We start from the raw sequence: 19888 nt of genomic DNA, 5'->3' as shown, positions 1-19888 counted from the left end.
AGGGACACGCTCCTTCACGCGCTTCGGGACAAAAAATAAAAATAAGCGTTCGAAACAAAATGGCCAGATGTCATCACCCCAAGCGAAGCGCACATGAAGGCACCCTACTCGTATCCAGCTGTAGTCCGAATCCTCACTGCGAGGTAAGGGGAGCGAAATGTGTCGTTCTAAAGGTAACAAGAAGCTAGCTGACGGCCCCGACCATTTGGAATGTCGATAGTTGACTGCACCTGTACCCGTTGTGGTATGTGATAAACTCCGATCAGTGCTCTTATTTGAAGCGGCCGAATTCACGCCACGTGTATTCACTGGACGCCATATTGTGTTGTTCTCGAAACGCAGCTTGAGTATAGCAAAGCGGAACATCATGCTAGGAGTGGGGGGATTGGTGGCCGAGTGGGCTGAAGCGCACATCCAGCTCGACGCGCGTGGAGCGAAAACTCGCGCTGCAGAACCCAGGGATTCTGGGTTCGAGCCCCACCCCTGCCCGTTTCGATCTGGATGAGCATCGTACCGGCGTGCGGTCGTGTATCACTACTGCGTGGTGCACGTTAAAGACCCCAGGCTAGCGGTTGTACTGCACTGGCTAAATTGCTCATCCACAGCGTGTGACTCGTCGCAACTTTAATGGCTGACCAACTACACGCTGCATAAATATCCCCATAACCCAAATGCTAGCAGTGCACCAACTCGGATCGTAAACGTCGGCTCCAAAAACCAAACCCCGGGACTTGCGACACCCGAACAAAAAGGCCCGTCAGTCCACGTTTTCACGGAGAAGAATATCCAGCGGATGAAAAACCCGAAAAAAGGCTTTGATCCAAAACAAAATCTCCGCAGGAACAACGAACGTCACGTTTGGATTTATTTGAGCGTCGCGTCATTTGTTGAACGTGATACGTATGCGCAGTGGATGTGTGTAGGCGTTGTAAAATCCCCAGTGGATTTTTCGAGCATAGACGCAAGCCTAGACTGGCAGTGATGCAAAGAGCCAAGTGAGCTTTCTTCGAACACGCGTGGTGTCCTTTCTATATTTGTCCTTGTTTTACAGCGACAGCCGTTCGTGGCCCGTTCCCCGATTTCGTGACGGCGTGAGCGTAAACACCGCCAGTTTCCCCGCTAAATTTAGCGGAAAAAAGGACGTCACGTGACCTATGCACCAGTTCAGTTTCAACGCTAAATTTGGCGGGAGAACTGATTTCACATGACCTGACGTCACGGGACAAATTCAGGTTCCCCGCTAAATTTAGCGAAGAAATTGACGTCACGTGGGCTATGTACAAATTCAGTTTCTCCACTACATTAGGCGTTAAAAGCACACCATGACTTTAAAAACATTTTTTCATCAACAACGTATCGACGCTAGATAAAAGCAACGTCATTTCAATCTCAGATCACCGTATGACGCACTAATGCCGCAATGTCCATCGATCGTCATCGTCCTATTGTCGAATAAGTAGCGCAGCTACCGCTGTCTAAACGCATCCCGTCGCGTAATCGTCGCACAATTCTTTTTTGTCTCCCAATCCCGGCAGTCGTCTATCGCAACGACTGCCATCCCCATCCGAATCTTCCGTCCTTCTTAGTGCCTTTAACTACGCGCCTCGAACCAGTCGCCTAAACAATCGCGATGCCCGACGAAAAAAAAAAAATGCATCGCAAAGGCGCGACCGGCCGAAAGAATCTCAGCCTCTCGTAAAAACGGAACCAAACAAAACAAAAATGCTGGACCCTTTTCTTGGGACTTTATGGGTGGATGGTTACGGCGACGTCTCCGTCGTCAAATTCGCCTGACCCTTTTAAACAACTCCTAGACGACGCGCCCCGTCTCGTCGACGAGCTCTCGTTTATTTCTTATCTCTCGTCGTCCTGCCGCCGCGCGTGTAAAACCCTCGCGAGGATTAGGAGTCTGAGAGCCGCCTGCCCCCTCCTCGACCTCCCGGCGCTGTCGTCCCCTTTGACGCTGCCAAAGAAGACGCTGTCTCCGAGCTCGTCGCTCGGCTTAAGCGAAAAGATAGAAAGAAGAAAAAAAAAAGGCAGATGGACAACGACATTGGGGGAGATGGCCGACAACGGTCGTCCCTGCCGTTTGTTTATATCTCTTCGGTGTCGCTGCGAAACGACGAGTTGATGCGGGCATTTACCTCTAGTCCACTGACGCGATGTAGCTGCGAGACGGCCTGATTGAATGCACGTCGGGCGCGCAGCCTGCTGTCCGCAAGGAGAGCAGAGAGTTGCAGCCCCACCGCTCGTAGATGATACAAAGGACACTGTGTTTGTTGCGGGCACGATGGCACGGTTATCCACGTCTCAAGCGTGGTCCAAACTGCTTCATTACCATGACACTTGTTGTGTGACCAATGGGAGGGTCGTTGAACGATGCCTCACACACCTGCTTCGGTGCGTTAGCAGTTGAACGCGGCATAAAGTGGCGATCGAACACCTGAAGCCGCGCCAGCTGAAAAGGAACTTTTTAGGTATTTTTATTTGTATTTAAATAAAGTACTAAGTTACTCGAGCTAGCGCAATGGTTCATGATCGGCACCCCGAGACCAGCGGGACTGAGGACACGGACGAGCGGAAGGCACGCGGGTGGCCACAAAGCAGCTTTCTGACAGAAAACTGCGAAAACCGCTCCCCGAGGGTCACACTGACCAAAGTACTATTTGATAGCGGCTCTGCGGAATGCGTGTTCAACGACCACCGATATGACGCCGCCATTTGCATTCTCAGCACACGGTGTAACGAACTGCAAATCAATCTGTATTTCTCTTTTTTTCGTATTTTTTTTTCTTTTTTCTTTTTTTTTTTTTAACTGCTTTCATTGTCACCATGCAAAATGCGAGTCAGTGTAAATTGGAGGACCGGTCCTACGGTATCACATCGGACACTCGCGAAAACACCGAAAATAATTCCATGTTTACGTTCAAAACCAACCAAGCTTATCTTGGGTGGCCGATTATTTACGATTATTTTAGAGCGTCCGGAAACCCCGTTTATGCGTTGCCGAAATCTCCACCCACTACGAAGCACCCGCCAGATTCAAAGCATCTTATCTGTAATCTCTAGGTGTTAGGGGCGAGTCTCCTTAAGGTCTAGCCTTGTCCGGCATCCGTGCTCACATCGATTGCCATCCCATCTGTCTTCTTAAAAAGGAAAAAATGTTTGCTCAGTCGACAGGATTCGAACCTGTGCGGGGAGACCCCAATGGATTTCCAGTCCATCGCCTTAACCACTCGGCCACGACTGCGGGACGAGTAGGGGGCTCTGAGATGTGGTAGTACCTCAAGAGCTGGGGATGTCATGGCTGAAACTTTGCATGCACTGGCTCAGCGTTTATAGACGAGAGGGCGCTGCGGTCAAATGCTCAAATGCGTATATAACCACGTTCCATACCACACATTCCATACCAACGCAACCCGGAACTCAGCACTACCTATGAGCAATAAAAAAAAAATCAGACCCATCAGCACTACCTATGAATAATAAAATCAGTATCATCAGCACCACCAGAGCTTCGCCCCAGTCAACATCATTCACCACGTGGAGATGCGGTCATTTTTTTTTTGGTTTTTTATTTTATCGGTGCCGCTGACCAAGCCAACGGAAGGTTGTTCTAAAATTGCGGGACGATCATATGACGGGTATGTGTTTCGACAGCGTCCGCTGCGCTACTTATTGGACGATATGACGATGACGATCAGTTGACATTGCGCCGATCGTCCGTCATACGGAGATCAGATATTGAAATGGCGTTCCGTTGATTAAGCGTCGATACGTTTTTCATGAATAATTAATTTTAAGGTTGTGATGTGTTTGTTTTTCTGTTGTTGTTGTTATTGTTGTTGTTGTTGTTGTTGTTGTTGTTGTATTTTGCACGCAGCTGAATCACATTATCCGGTCGCGTGACATCACGGTCCGGTCATGTACCGAACCGTGCATTCCCGAGCCTTTTTTTATTTATTTTGTTTTACGCTCACGCCGTCGCGAAACCAAGAAAGGGGCCACGAACCAGCTCACGCTGGAGAACACGAACAATTGCGTTTAGAGATAACGACAGTGCAAGTTACCGATCATTTTCAGGTGCATTTGATCAGCGTGGACGCTGATCAAATGCCCTTTTTTTTTTTAGTTCTCTAAAAAAAAACGTGTAATTTACGTTATTTTTTTTTAAATAATTCTGATAATGTGTTTCTTTTTGTTCCAAAGTGGCAATAGAAGATAGGAAGCCCATTCAGACACAGGATGATCGCGTTATGCTGCTGGTGGTGTTTGTTACGTGCAAAGAACTCTCCTCCAATACATTTGGAATGCCCGCGTAGTTCTTCAACGCCTAACATCGCCTGCTCCGGCATAAGGACTCCAGCAGTAGCTCGGTCTTCTAATTCCATAAAAACCATGGCGCCACTCAGTAAAAAGGCGTCATTTCACCCGACGTCGCAGAAAGCGAGGGGCATCCGTCAGCGTCATTTCTGCAAGATTGGTCGCGGTAGAAACAAAACTCCGCCTAACGTCTACTGCGTGATAATCGTGGTATCGATAATGACGATGATGATGAGAGTGATAATGTCCCGAGCGACCTTGTCAGCCCCAGGCGCCCGCTCTCCAACGCGAGATGTATATCCCCGAAGCTTTCCGGACAAGCTGTAGACTCCCGTCTCGAGAGCTCCACCGCCCGCACACGGAGTATTTTTACAAGCCGTAAATAAGAGCGCGTCGCGGAAACCCCGCCCGTCCATCGGCACCGCTGTCACGCTGCAGTTTCTGCGATGGCTGACAATTTATGCTTGCTTTTATGCTTTTGTTTTTCCGTCTGGACGGACGAAGGAGCAAAGCTGGACGCTATCTCCATCTTGAGGTATCGATTGCTTCTCGAAAAAGGGCACCTTTAATTGGACGGTGTGGTTCGCCGGCCACGCTGTCTCCGACGAGACGCGCCCTTCGAAGGCTGCTTCTCCTTTCGCCTCGAAGCACAAGAAAAAGACATCACTACATTTTGCAAAAAAAAACAAAAAAACTCTTTTGGTCGAGGCTTTTTCTTTTCTTTCTCTGTGTGTGTGTGTGCGTGTGCGTGTGCGTGCGCGTGTGTGTGTGTGCGTGTGTGTGTGTGTGTGTGTGTAAAGCGACTTTTAGCAAACCATTACAGTGTTCCGCGCCCCGCAGTCCTGGTATCACCCGGGCGCGTGCATAAAAGCATCCTTCAAAGGCTTCGATAGTGCGGTACACAGAGCACGGCAACGGTTTGCTAAAGGTCCCTATTATCACGGACTCAACGTTACTCAACGTTACTGGAGGATGCCATAACCTAATATTTTTGCTTACATGCGCTTGATTTCTCCGAACGCGCATTCGTCGGATTATTATTTTTTCTTTTTTCTCAGAACCTGGTTAATGCCAACTTTCTTTTTCCTCGCTCGTACGGCCACACCCCTTAGCGGAACAAACAAGGAGAGGATTACCTCTTGGCGGCAAATAATCCACCTTGTGGCGCTGAACGAAGGGGTTATACACCACAATAGTAGAAACCACCACGCAGCAAATTAGAAAAAAAATGAAGCAATGGTGAGGGTGCAGGCTAGCTGGTGTAAATTGAGCATAGTTGTAACCCGAGACTGGGGATACGGACAAGGGACAAAACACAGAACGACAGGGACGAAGTCTCAAACGCAGCTACAAACTTTATTTCACAGGACAAACATATATGTCACTCGCCACCCTCGTCCCCCTCTTTTTCCCTTCCTTTTCCCAAAACTCCACCCCTTCCCTCTTCCTTTTCCCAAGCCCCCGTACATTCCAGTCAAAAACAATTTTGATGGCGCCAACTCCAAGTTGCCGACAGATCCCGTGTCAACAGCCCACACCGCGACATCCCGAGGTCACTCCGGCTCTCCCAAACACAGTCGCAAAGACGCCGACAGAACCCTTGTCCCCCCACACACACCGTGAAACCCCCGAGATCATCCCGGTTCTCTCAAACCAGTCAGCCGCAAAAATTTTTCGGCTTCCGAACTTAAGTGGACGGACGTGTGACTGATGCATTCGGGAGACGTCTTTATTCTAATGGTCTCTCTCACTAATCTTTTCATGTCGTTGTTTTCTTTTTCTACAATCTTTACGTCTCCCCAGGCTGGAGTGCAGTCGGCACATTCATTCAAATGTTTAGCTATTTCCGAATTCGTATCATTGTTTTTTACATTTCTTTTATGTTCCGATAATCTGTCATTCACACATCTTTTGGTTTGACCTACATAAATGACACCACATTTCATTGGTATCTCGTACACTACACCGATTTTCAATGGACATAAAAAACTTATACTATTCCTTGGAGAAAAATCTCCTGATGGAACGGGTCAAAGACCACCTGGAGCTAAATCTTGTAAGATTTCAGTCTGGAGCAGGAATTTCGGTTGACAGTTTTTTACGTATTTTAGACTATTACTTGCAATCAACAGTGGTTGAGTACAGTGGACGAAAATATATTCAAAAAGAGGGTGTATGTATCGGGTCAGCGGTGGCGCCGATTCTGTCGGAGATTTATTTAAACAGTCTAGATTCCAGTGTGTTGAGTTTTCTTGGAGGAACGCCAGAGAACGTAGGTTTTGTCCGACGTTACGTCGATGATATTTTAGTGTGTACGGCAGAAGAAAAGCTGGGAAGAGATTTGGAAAGAATAGTCAGGAAGTCCGCACCAGAATTGGAATTTACGCTAGAAAGAGAGAAAGCTGGGAGTTTGCAGTTTTTGGATTTGCAGATTCACGTGAAAAATGGTATATGCTGGGAGTACGGAAAACTCATGCCGAAACCTATCCTGCCGCGCTCGAGTTGCCACTCCAGGACAGTTAAATGCGGCATTATTAGATCATTATTAGGCAATGCCTTAAACCGATCTTGCACCCACTACGTTAGTAAGGCAGTGGAGAAGCAGATGTGTCGACTGAGGAATGCTGGGTTTTCGGGTGATAGCATAATTGGACAGATAAAAAAGATAGTTTCGGGAAATAAAGGAAGTCTAGAGCCCCGGCGGGGTCGTTGGGCGGTTATCCCGTACCACCATGACATCTCACACAACTTAAAGGCGTGCGCAAAGAAGTTCGGCGCCGACGTAGTTTTTGAGAGGGATTTCAGATTGGACCGGTTGACCCCATTTTTGAGAACACCCAACCAGTGTAAAAGGGCGCACAGAGAGAAGTCTACAGTATGCGCGATCGGTGTAGTGTACGAGATACCAATGAAATGTGGTGTCATTTATGTAGGTCAAACCAAAAGATGTGTGAATGACAGATTATCGGAACATAAAAGAAATGTAAAAAACAATGATACGAATTCGGAAATAGCTAAACATTTGAATGAATGTGCCGACTGCACTCCAGCCTGGGGAGACGTAAAGATTGTAGAAAAAGAAAACAACGACATGAAAAGATTAGTGAGAGAGACCATTAGAATAAAGACGTCTCCCGAATGCATCAGTCACACGTCCGTCCACTTAAGTTCGGAAGCCGAAAAATTTTTGCGGCTGACTGGTTTGAGAGAACCGGGATGACCTCGGGGGTTTCACGGTGTGTGTGGGGGGACAAGGGTTCTGTCGGCGTCTTTGCGACTGTGTTTGGGAGAGCCGGAGTGACCTCGGGATGTCGCGGTGTGGGCTGTAGACACGGGATCTGTCGGCAACTTGGAGTTGGCGCCATCAAAATTGTTTTTGACTGGAATGTACGGGGGCTTGGGAAAAGGAAGAGGGAAGGGGTGGAGTTTTGGGAAAAGGAAGGGAAAAAGAGGGGGACGAGGGTGGCGAGTGACATATATGTTTGTCCTGTGAAATAAAGTTTGTAGCTGCGTTTGAGACTTCGTCCCTGTCGTTCTGTGTTTTGTCCCTTGTCCGTATCCCCAGTCTCGGGTTACAACTATGCTCTAGAAAAAAAAAGTTGCACTCAATAGCCGCTTTGGTCTCTTCGGTCATTGGTTTCCAAGCACCGCCCAACGACTCGCGGTCCCTTCGGGAAAGAAATAAAACCACATTTATCCACCGCTCCTTCGGGCCCCCGTGCCTAAACAAATTCCAGATTACGGTCCACGACAAATATCCGTCCATGGTGCGCTCCCACATCTGTTGACAGAGCAACGCGGCTGAGAGGGGCCGGTTCACAGCGTCGCGAACCAACGAAACGGATCGAATGAGCGGTACGCACAGCCGTCACTTGCAGTTCATCGCTGACGACGCAACTCAACAACTAACTTTTACAGCGAAGCTGTTTATGGCTAGGGTTCCGTGCATTTTTCTTTTTCATGTCCGTCAAAAAAAACTAAGATACCAAATTTGATGCCAAATTGCTTCATTCTATGCAAAGGCTTATACGTCCCATCACTTGGATATGCATTTTCATTAGATTAGTTACTAATAGGCACCATTTTCAAGAGTAGTAGACCCTCAGGTAGATAATAAAGGTTTCTCAAAAATTTGCCGCGTGCGACCCGCGTCGGCCTTGTCTACGCTCGCACCACCCTCTCTTTGTCGTCGTTTCAAGCGCTTGCGTACCTAGTTTGTATTCCCTCCGCTCTCCCGGGGTTGCGGTCCCGTCGGGCGTGTCTACTTTCTTCCGGGTGGCGGTGCCGTCGCGCGTGTCTAGTTTCCTCCGGGAGGCGGTGCCGTCGCGCGTGTCTAGTTTCCTCCGCCTCCTCGGGGCAGGTCTGTGCCGTGTGCTCAAAAGATTCGCTGGACATCCACCTTCGCAGAGTGGAATGGTTCATGATTTTTTCTTTTTATGTTAGTCTTTTCTTTTTAAGTGGGCTTTATTAGGATGTTGCTGGCGGCGCCATTTTTCCGACACAGCCATTGGTATAGGGCTCTGAGCATGTAGTGGACACGAGGGCTGTGTGAGTGTTTGACGATGGCTCAGACCCAATTACACACTTCACGCTTAAGAAATGTCTACCGCCAGTGTTGCTTTCTGGGGTTCCAAGGAAGAAGGGAGGCACAAGCACGAGTCTGCAGCAGTGAGCAGATCGGCCGGTGGAAGCACCTTCTGCTGTCTGCTCAGACGGTTGTACAACAATCGCACGGCGAGGGACAAAGAGCGATGAAAACGTTACGCTCATGTCGGCAATTCATACTTTGAAAGCGTAGCTTTCCACATAAAACGCTCGTCTAAACATTTCCAAGAATACTACAGCTTGATCCCAGGCGGTAGGCACTGTAATTAAAAAAGAATATTGGAATGGCATTTAGTCATTTTTAAATACCCCGGATTAGCGGTCGTACATACGTTGGTTAAATGGCTTCTCTACAAACATTTATCAGAATTCAGCAAAACGTTATCAGCATTCATCAGAAATCATCGTACGTATAACACGTTTTGGGGTCGGTCAATCTCGATGCAATCGCTTGTACCGATGATCAAACCGCGACTTACGAGGAGAACGCCATTGGTCGTCACAGTGGCACGAAGATCGCTTACGCCAGCCAATAGGAACGAGGCGCCACCCGCTAGAAAGTCGCGTTGCGGCGGTGACACATCGTTTTTCCGGTTGCAGCGGTTCTGCGTTCCGCTTCCGCGCCTTTCGCTTTGAAAGCGTTACTCTCATCAAAAACGTATTCTGCGTTAAAGTTTCTCCCTTTAAGTACAACGATATCGTCAAATTTGCTTTTTCTTCGGTTTATTTATTTGATGTGATCAGATTTTGGAGAAGTCCCCGAGGAGATTTGCGTAAGAATGAATTGGAGGCTTCTAGCTGAAATGGAGAGAAGCTCGCACCTTCTTGACGACTGGTGGCCGCTGACAAAATAGGTCCGGGATTCGAACCCGGGACCTTTCCGAGACTAGCGAAGCGCTCTATCAACTGAGATAATCGGAAGCTGTCAGTAGAGCTCTACTGGCTGTTAGCTCTACAGACTGTCAGCTCTGGCTTGATCCATTGGTATACAGCGCTCTGCTAGCCTCGGAGAGGTCGGAATGGGATCTCGGAGCAGGCATACTGCTTCGGCGCCACCAAAAAACCGCGTCTTTAGCCAGAGTGTTGAGTGTCCACCCGGGTGTCTCAGTATCCCCAAAGTGGCAAGAAGATGCGATACAGGTCCCACCGGATCACGCGTCATCGCTGTCTTAGCTGCAGGGGGTTCCACTGCAGCAGCCGGCATCGTTTCGGCCGACCCAGCCCGAGGCCGACTCGCCAGGTGCAGAGCGGACTATCAACACCGTCTACGAGACAACGCCCACGTATGACGTCATTCTTAGTGGATTCCCGATCTTTCCCAAGCACGCCGAACCACGATGAGAGACGCGTCCGTCTTGGCGTCGCCGCTTGCTTGCATCGCACTCGTTGTCGTACGCTTCCTGGCGGTTATGCTGAGGCAAGCTAGGCAGCGCTGCTTCCATTCACTAGCGATGGACGGAGAAAGGCATTGACTTCTAGGTGCAACTATTGCGTAACAGCTTACTGCGCTGTCCACTGGCTCCACCGCCGTGCTAGCTGCGTCACCGCTCGGGTCGTGGCAATGCGCACTTTTACGCAGTCCTGACGTCACCAGTCGAAAATTTGAGGAACAAATTATGGAAACAGTAAAAACGTCCTCCTAATATTCTGCCCTATGACGGCACAACCATCATCTTCTTCGATGCTCCTAATCCTGGCCACCTATCATCCGCTGCTGAGGACAGGTGTAATGGTGCGTGTAAAGAGCTCGATGAAAGCTCCGGGTGATCACGTTCCTAAACCACGACCGTCAAATCTGGCGTTGGGACGAAATTCTCCTTTCCGTCGATCAAAGTGGAATGGACCCTGTTACGGCCGTCATGGTGAGCCAATGATGGAAGGCCGCCCACAGCGACGCTTCTGTGACGCAAGATCTCCGTAGGTCCGGATTCAACTCTCGCGACAATACACGTGAATCCTCCCGAGAATCCGCGTGAACCCTCGCCAGATTGGCTTCTTGGACCTTCTAAACGAAAAGCAAAGTTTTCAAAATCGTTTTTTTTTTTCTTTTTTTGCGATCGATTGCGTTAGTTAAGGTGGTCGGCTATTCGCAACTTTCGGCGATGGTGGTACCGCGGTGTGAGAATCGTGCTCCCTAGATCCTAAATGATTGCCTTCCCAATAAAGGTGCTTCCATGCACCCTCCAAACGTGAAAAAGTACAGTAAGGCTCCAATACTGCTCGTATATAGCAAACCTCTTATTCCTTACGCGTCGCAGACCCAACCTCGCACTGCAGTTTCATGACGATCATCCTGATGACAGCCATTTTGATAGACGCCAGTGCGCCTCCTATAGGTCGTGAAAGTTACGAGTATGGGCTGGTAGCCGACCTTCACGCATGGTGGTGGCCGTTTTTTCAAAATAAGATCAGCCAACGCTTGAGGCTCTGGCCACGTATCATCCGATGATGCGCCGTGACGAAATCGAGCACGAAACAAGAAAACGGGGTGAGCAGGGGTTTCTGCAGGGAACTGGATTCCAATCATTGACGCAAAAGCACCTAAAAGAAGATAAGGCCTTCCCTTCCCAGACGTCGTGACCAATGGATCCGTGCCGCCTTGCTGGCGTCATGATCACCGCTAGCCCGTTTCGAAGTTTCTTGCAGAGCCGGACAGCAGGCGGCGACGCCAAGACCGACGCTTGGCGCTTTGCTACTCTTGTTCAGCTTCAGCGTATTCGCCGCTTGGGCGGGTCGGAGATCCACTAAAGATGATGTCATGAGCAGGCCTCGTCTTTCACGTGCTATTCGCTGACCTACATGCGTCCTCGATTGTGCTTCCTGACTTTGTCGTTGGCGGAGCCACTCGCCGTCTTTCTTAGACTTGTGAAGGCCGAAAGCAACTCCGATGAGGAATCGTGCACGTGGACGGAAACTCCAAATAACGATAATGTGAGCCTGGCGAACCTTTTCCGTCTTGAAAGGCCACTTCCAAATGGCTTTCTGAAGGCGAAACGGCTCTTCATTGAGCCGGCTACTCGCGTGGCTTTTGGTCGGTTATCAACCAGCAGTATGCAGAAAGCTCAAGGTCGAAAGGGCACTTGACATCTGCCACCCAGACTATTCTTAATGTACACCCCCTCTGCTCAAACTTATTCCGCTGTAGCTCCTCGTCCGAACGGCCCAAATACACGGTGAATTTGCCGCTGCGTCCTTACATCCAAACGGCAGCGGCGACAACCCCTTGGGATCACGGTGTTAGTCATGTGCGATAGGAATTCCAGGTTTGTTTACACTCGCCCCACTTACGTGGCTTACCTATCAAGTATGCGCGCTGAAAAACATAATACTATAATACTATTAACTCTATCTTCATTGATTATGATGGGAAGAAATGGATGGATTATGAACACGAATAAAGCGCTTAACCTTAAAACTAAAAAATATTAATAGGCGATACAAGAAAAAATAGAAACGGTTATGCTTAAAACCTTTACCCTTTCCCATGCTTTGGAGAGATTAAAACAATGTTTTCGTTCATACTTGAAGCTAGCTGTGCCATTCGATATGGCGATGGCTGCGTATAGAAGAGCGCAGAAGTTGCCCCGAATATTGTGACTGAGCCTAGCTTCCTATGAGAGCGCCTGTACAGTAAGCACGTCAGTGTCACCAAATTTTTTTTAAGAGGACCAGTTACATCGCCGTTGACACGTTTTCGCGCGTTTCCCGAAAAAGCGGAAAATTGGAGCAACTATCCCGGCACGTCTGTTGAACGTATAAAATGATACCAAGCGTACAACGAGGGGGTCAAAGGCCCCTCGTTCAGCTCTGCGCCCTGATCGCTGCGATATCGACGAGCGAATTCGCGCTACCGAGAAGATGATGTCGTCGCACCTAATTCAGACCATGGCTAGAGTCACCGACAGCTTGACTAGAGCGACTAAATGAGCACCCTGTTCCCCGACATTGTTGTGGGCGCCGCCATCTTGGTGCTTGTGCAGAGCGGACGCAAGTGCCGATTGTCATGATTGAAAAGTGCGAATTCCTCAGCATTACATTCGGTGTTAGAAAGCTCATGTAATATTGCTTTTATTTGTTGCGAACTGTGTCAACATTTGTGGAGGACGGAAAAGCGTTTCCTGTGATTTCGGATAAAGTTTCAGATAACTGGCAACCGTGAATTTAAGCCCAAGATTGGTAAGTGTGGTTACTCTGAAACGTAGCTTATTTAGTGACTCTAACCCACGAATTCATACGTGACTTGATCCGAATTCGAACTTCGACTTGCTTAGGTCTGTCTTGAGACAAGACAAGCGGGCTTCATAAATCCACCCTAACTTGAACAGATCCTGAAATGCTCAAATTTTAAGATTGGGTTAGGCGTACCTTGAACGCATTTCAACATGGCGGCTTGCCAATGTGATGTCGCATATTGGATCGCCGCGTACAATATTTGCCTCGTGCAATAGCGGCCTTCGGGGACAGATATTTTTTTGCCAGGAGTAGCGGCCATCCGTCCGTGTTCGAATGCATATCACCGGGATGCGCGACAACGAGCGGCAACGGCGCGGGATCTTCCTGGCCGTGGCTTGACCGCCTGATCCGGACGGCGACAACAGGCGGCTGCCGCTGATACCCAAGCTCTAATTTCTCGTCACACTGCGACCTTTGCTGGCAGAATGTTTCTAGCTGTCGACATTTCCCAACGGAAGGCACGCCGTGCAATCGAGAGAGTGACGCGTCTCACCGTAAAGCCGGCGTCACACCGCTTATTCATCATACAAAAGACAGTCTGCATACATATTCGAACGTGAGTCACGGCGAGATCCGCGCTTCGAATGCCGTATCGGCAAAGAGATCAAGGCGAAATTTTGCTCACTGATATTGCAGACTGTCTTTTGTATGATGGTGTGAGCAGTGGGACCCCGGTTGAAGGCATCTGCCACTCTGCACGGTTCGGACCCGTCCCCGGCACTCCCGAGAGCATCCGCCCCCCTCCTGGTATACGGATTCACGCACGTGTGTTTCAAGGACCCAGCGGCGATTATGCAGACATTTATCAGAACTTCAAGGCAGTTCCCTACATAGACTCTTCAGGTGGGTTCCCCCGTTTACCGAAAATAAACGAGCTTAGCTGTTTCAGAGCTTCTGGCTTGAGAAACCTGAGCAAGCATGTCATGGTGTGCACGCACGTTTACTGATTGCCAGCTCTTGAGCCATAGTACGTAAAGTGCGCTCCCTGTATGCATACTAGCAGTTATTCCCAGTTGAGTAGCGTGTGCTGAATTGCTCATAGACGATTGTGTGAAAAGTATATGTAGTACCTTGTGTCAGCTAAATAAATGTGGAAAATCAGGAATTCTTGCTCCACTTTGGCGATGCCACGCATTTCAACTTTTCAATTGATCTCAACATTGCCCAATGACTGTTAAGAACAAAATTTATAATAGAGCTGTTGAAAACTCGCTCTGATCCATGTAGACACGTTCTACATGCTACTGCTGCCACAGATTTAGACAACTTTTTACGCGTTGTTTCATTAATGTATTTGTTCACTAGCTGTTCACCACAAAACATCACACTTATCGAATGACATTTCACTGTTAAGTTTGTCGAATGGCTTTGGTGAAAGAAAAATGTCGTCTTTTTTCTGATTTCTGCAGGACTTCACAAATTGATGTCCAGAAAGCATTGTTTATGCACTTTACTGAGGAGAGTGTTTACAGGCATTTCTCAGAACAATATCTAATAAAACAATAGCCAACAGTTTTTTTCCTTTTAAATGACTTAACACTATGTACAGTTCTAAGAAATGTTTGCACCGAGCTCGATTCGTAGGCACAATGTTTTGTGTCTACTCCACAATCAAAATATTATTGCCCCGTGAAGAAAAAAAAATACATCACAATTTTTCCACCGCAATAAAAGCATCAGCATCGAGACGAAATTAGCGTACGTTTTTCATGATTGTTCACTCGAACTTAACTTCACACAGTAGCACAAATTATCTGTATGTAAGCCTTATAATGAACGTATTTATCAGGCGACGTACCGCTCAGAGAAATGAAGAAATAAAAAAACATAGATTAAACCCTCTCATCCGAGGCCTCCTTTCCCAAAATAAGAAATGGAAACAAAGACGTGCGGTCATATTTTAAGCGTCTCATTGCGCTGTATATGTCCCGGCTCGCAATAAATAATCAAAACCAAGGTCTGCTCGGAGCTTATAGATTATCGAAAGTAATTCCAATGCGAGCAAACCTGCGTGAATCCAGCTGATATTCATCTTCCATCAATAGCTTTTCTTTTTTTTTTTTAATCCACATCAAAATGACAGTGAAATTAATAACAAGAAAGGAAACGCAGAAATACGCGCCTCATCGATTTTTTTTTTTTCTAATCAAAAATTGAGAGCGCGCAGCCAAAAAAAAAAAAAAAATGTCGCCTGCGACGGAATGCACCGCGCATCCCGGAGTCTCCCGAACTTCCGCAGTGATTAAACTACAAGTATCGCCACAACACCGACGACGCCTGGAAATCTCTCCAAGCGGCGGCAAACCAAGCATCCGCATCACCGGTAGCGTCACGCTAAAAACGAAAACCCTCGTTAAAACGATTTCTGTCGAGATAAAAAAAAGAAAGGTTCTCATTTTGTGGGAAAAGAGCATCGGCGTGCCCGCAGTAAGCGACTTACCCCCCTGCTGCGGCGAAGGAGCGGGACCTCGGAATGCGCCATCTTCTGTCGGACGTCGAAACCTCCCTTCGCGGCCACCTTGCGTCCAGTCCCGGCCCGGTCACGTGGTGGGATTGTCACCATGGCAACGGGGAGGTGAGCCTGCTCCCAGCATCCGCATTGATTCGCCATGACCCCGTCTCGGACTCCGGCGGCAACACGTAATGGCTTTCTTTTTTCACTTGGGCCGTGTAACGGCGCTCGGAACAAACACTTCACGTCCCTAAGGCACCGGTTTTCGTTCACACGGACCGGTCTGAGCGAAACTTGGCCTCTGGGAGGCTTGCGTTCCATTCTTTCATCCCCAATTCTCTATTTTTCTCCCTTACCGGACGGCCCCACCAATAAATAAACAAACCAAGAAGGCACATCTCCTGGGGATGGATAATCAACTTAGTCGGGCTCATCGCACGTTGAATACGGAGGGACGCTCAGAGGCGGCGCGACGAGGGAAAGAAGAAAGGAAGACTGCCGCAGCCAATAGCCGCTTCGGTACCCTAAAGGCTCTGTCACACTCGGATGTCGAGCGTGTGTGTGTAGGCGTTGTAAAAGTCGATGAGGGGGTAGGGGAGGGCCAATCGTGTACGCGTCCAGGGCGCATTGGTCACTGGCTTTAGGGGGTTGGGGGAAGAAAAGTGGGGGGCTAGAGGGGGAGATAGAAGTCGTTTTAGAGGAAAGGGAAGGAATTAATGTAGTATAATTTAGAACCCCCAAACCTGAACAACAGGGATTAGTCTGGCAGGATACGAGCACTGAAAGGTGCTGTTGCTATCGTTTGACTCGGATTCGTGGATCCTTCTTCGGGCTGTGATGGGTTCACGAGTTTCTTTCTGGGAAGAACCACATTCCTTTTCTTCCTAAGCTGACAGTACGGTGGAAGCTACGTGCTCGTCGAACCTGTCCTATGTCTATCTTTATCCACGTGATCACGCGTCGGTCCATGACCACGAGTAGGGAGAGGGGATGAAAGGGAGGCGGTTCATCGGTCCGCCGAGCGTGTAACTCACACAGCTCTGTCAGCTCAGGGGTCAACAGAGATTTTAGAGCGCAGCTCTTAAAGGAGCTGTGCAACGATATTCAGTTGGAATGTTTTTCACTTTACACGAGCTTACTGGCACTAGTGGGGCTTAAGGATACTCGCACGCAACTCCGCTGGCCAAGAAACTCCTTTGTTGCGGTGTAATTTCAAGGACAAAAGCGATCATTTTCATTCAATCTCTCTTTTGCAAAATTTCATGACGTAACGTGGGGATCGCGGAACACCCAAGTGACGATATTTGAATGCGGTTCATAGACTGGACCCGAGCATTGCGTAGGCACTCGATTTGGGCTCGTGATAATTACTAGCTCGAGAAGCATTCGGGTAGTGGCCCGTGTCCAATCGCTGCAACGACGACAATAGCCGAGCCATAACAATATCTGGAACTCAGCGCGTGCCCTGTGCTTTGCCAACCCCAGCGCGTAGCTATGATCAACATGGGCAGCATATAGTCGGCTCCAGTTCACGTTTCCGCTTGTTCTGGCTGCGAGTTGAGGGGGTGAACGCTGCTCGTTTTTCTTTATTTTTTTCTGGGACTTCTATTCCGTGGGGTGAAAAACGGACGCGTGTTTCATAGGTCATTAAGGCTGCGGTCCCACGGCAGCCATCTTGAACAAGGCGTTAGTTCAACTAATAGATGGCGACACGCACCCGTGGGGTGGCCGAAACATTGGTTCACAGTGGGATGGCTCGAGCACCATCGCGTTCCCCTTGTGGCCTTGCTCGCGCCGCTGCCAGCTGTGCTCAGCTCAGCTCAAGTAGCGTGGGCCAACAAACGGATGTATGCGAGAACGTCAGGCTGGGTATAAATTGTTGTCTGATATAGGGAGATCCGGTTCGGCGGTTGTAACGGGCTTTCGCAATAAATCTTACCAAGAAGGAATCAAATGTTGATTGAGGTGTTAATATTCTATCAATGAAAATTTCTTCTGCAGGAATGCACGCTCAGTAGACTCAATCTTCCATGACACCAGTGGAAGCGGACGTCAAGTAAACTGCTTCGCGATTTACGGTACTTACTTACAACATTATGTGTGTCGGTACTTCCGAAAATATTGCAACGGCGTTCGTTTTCTGAACCCCCCCCCCCCCCCGCCCTGCAATGTAACAACCTTTACAACATCTTCCGGACCTCGTGAAACACAATATTTCGTGACGTTATTCTAGTCGTCATTATAATGGTGAGGTAAGTACCGTAAAATCGCGAAGCAGTTTACTTGACGTCCGCTTCCACTGGTGTCTTGGAAGATTGAGTCTACTGAGCGTGCATTCCTGCAGAAGAAATTTTAATTGATAGAAGAAGAGGGCTGGGCGGGCTCGCGCCGCTGCCAGCTGTGCTCAGCTGGCAGCGGTAGGAACGGCCTTTTATCGTTTATCGGCTCCGGCCAACTGCAGTTTATTTGTTACGAAAGTGTGCGGTACGGTACGAGGAACCAGCCGATACCAACATCGCGCAAGTGGTATGTGAATTTTCGCCTCTTTTGGGACTTCGAAAATTCGAGGCGAGCAAGCATTGCTAGGCCTTAGGCTTAGCGCACGAGTACGGCCACCGGGGCGATCGCCCCCGGTGTTAGGCCTACCCGACGAGTACGAATAAGATGGCGTCGCCACCGACGATGGAGGTGTGCGAGAGCCCGGCAACCAAAGGCCTGCAGGCCACGATAGTCGGCAACGATGAAGGGAAGATGTACGTTCAAGTAGGAGGCCGCGACGCGACACCCGGCGAGTCGAGCGGATGGACCACGACGAGTAGAAGAATGCGCAAGGCCAAGGAGCTGCAAGGTGAGAGACCATCTTTAACCGCGGAACGGCAGTCGAGACCCAAGGAGAGAGTTAACTTTGTCAAGCGAGTTACCGAGAATATCGAGAAAGCAGCCCGTATGCCGGCGGCTATCCCCAGAGACGACCATAAGATCGTGATTAGGCCCAGGGGCGGCCTGAACGTAGCTCGAATCGAGACGCCGGTCGTCACGGACGCCATTATGGCGGCCGCGGGGACGGCGAAAGAATACCAGGGCGAAGACATGGTGTGCATCAATGCGGCGCAGAACATCTTAGTCGTGAGCACGCCGAGCGAGCAGAGAGCCGAAATTTACACTAAGATCAGGACCGTCGAATTCAGCAACATGGAATTTGAGGTTTCCGCCTACCGAACCGCGCCCGAAGGGACGGCGAAGGGAATCATCAGAGGTATCGCAATTGACGACTCGCCCGAAGACATAAATGAGGCGGTCGTGACAAAGTATAACCCAACGGCGCTAGAGGCGCACAGGATTGGAAATTCTACAGCGGTCATCGCCCTCTTTGAAGGACAGAGAGTGCCCCGGTACGTAATATACCGAGCGGCACTGCTCAAGTGCGGGCTTTACAGGAAACATCATGAAGTGTGTAGATGTTGCGGAAAAGTCGGACACCGCATCGACGTATGTCCAACCCCGGAGACCAGAGTATGCTTCGCGTGCGGGGAGGCCAACCCCGACGCGGACCACGAGAAGGCATGCAAGCCAAGTTGCAAGCTATGTGGAGGAGCGCATCCGACGGCAGATAGAATTTCCAAGAACAAGTTCAAGGTCCCCTTCGTCGTCACGAAAAGACAATGGGAGCGCCGAGAGGAACGCGAACAGCAACAGCTCCAGAAGACAAGACCACCAATGACGTCATCGGACTTTCCACAGCTGCCGAGCAGGGAGAAAAGCGAGTGCAGCGAAAGCCAACGGCGCACCGACAGCCGCGAAAGACACAAGAGCCAGCAAAAACACCTGCCGCCGTCGCAGCAGGAAGACGGGAAGCTTAAGTGGTTGGCTGCAGTTAAGGGAAGCAAGTCGAAAGAAACGCCCCGCAGCAAGCAGCAGCCACCATGCCAACACCATAACACCGGAGAACCGCCCGTGACAAGGCGAGAAATATACGACATGATCAGCGAAAACAACGAAAGGCTACTACAGAAGATGGAAGGGAAGATGGACGCAAGGATCGACAAACTACTAGAAGCAATAAGGGCGAGTCAAGCGCCACTGTCACTGCCGACCCCGCAACAGGAGCAAGAGGTGGAGCAGATACACCGCCCATCCTCGAAGAAGAAAACCCCAGCAAAGCCACCTAAGAGGAAGGAGGAACCAGCCATCGCCGAAGAGGAGGCTACCAAAAGCAGCATCGAAAGCGACGAGGAACAGCCAAAGGAGCCCAGCAACAAAAAGAGGATTATCGAG

The 19888-nt window shown here is 49.3% G+C and overlaps 2 protein-coding genes and 1 non-coding gene across 3 annotated transcripts in view; all 3 read right to left on the bottom strand.

The window, feature by feature from the left end:
- The window catches only part of LOC8027089 (scoloptoxin SSD14), an 85206-nt gene extending 69434 nt beyond the window's left edge, over positions 1 to 15772 (bottom strand). The window contains 2 exon segments of the mRNA XM_042290113.1: positions 15467 to 15495; positions 15602 to 15772. Of these exon segments, the coding sequence (XP_042146047.1) occupies positions 15467 to 15495; positions 15602 to 15772 (200 nt within the window).
- Trnas-gga lies at positions 3167 to 3250 on the bottom strand. The gene has a single exon. It is a non-coding gene; the product is annotated as a tRNA-Ser (tRNA).
- A 3273-nt stretch (positions 15773 to 19045) lies between the features above and the next one.
- LOC120844350 lies at positions 19046 to 19593 on the bottom strand. The gene has a single exon (XM_042290664.1). The coding sequence runs from the start codon at positions 19591 to 19593 to the stop codon at positions 19057 to 19059; it is 537 nt and encodes a 178-aa protein (XP_042146598.1). The 3' UTR covers positions 19046 to 19056.
- Between the last annotated feature and the right edge of the window lie 295 nt (positions 19594 to 19888).

The sequence above is a fragment of the Ixodes scapularis genome, unplaced genomic scaffold (assembly GCF_016920785.2).
Source record: "Ixodes scapularis isolate PalLabHiFi unplaced genomic scaffold, ASM1692078v2 PGA_scaffold1__304_contigs__length_218370807, whole genome shotgun sequence".
Taxonomy (NCBI): Eukaryota; Metazoa; Arthropoda; class Arachnida; order Ixodida; family Ixodidae; genus Ixodes; species Ixodes scapularis.
The sequence above is the reverse complement of the archived record's forward strand: the minus strand, read 5'-3'. Positions and strand labels throughout refer to the sequence as shown.

Coding starts and splice junctions, on each gene's coding strand:
- LOC120844350 (XM_042290664.1), bottom strand. CDS start 19,593: ATGTCGTATATTTCTCGCCTTGTCACGGGCGGTTCTCCGGTGTTATGG.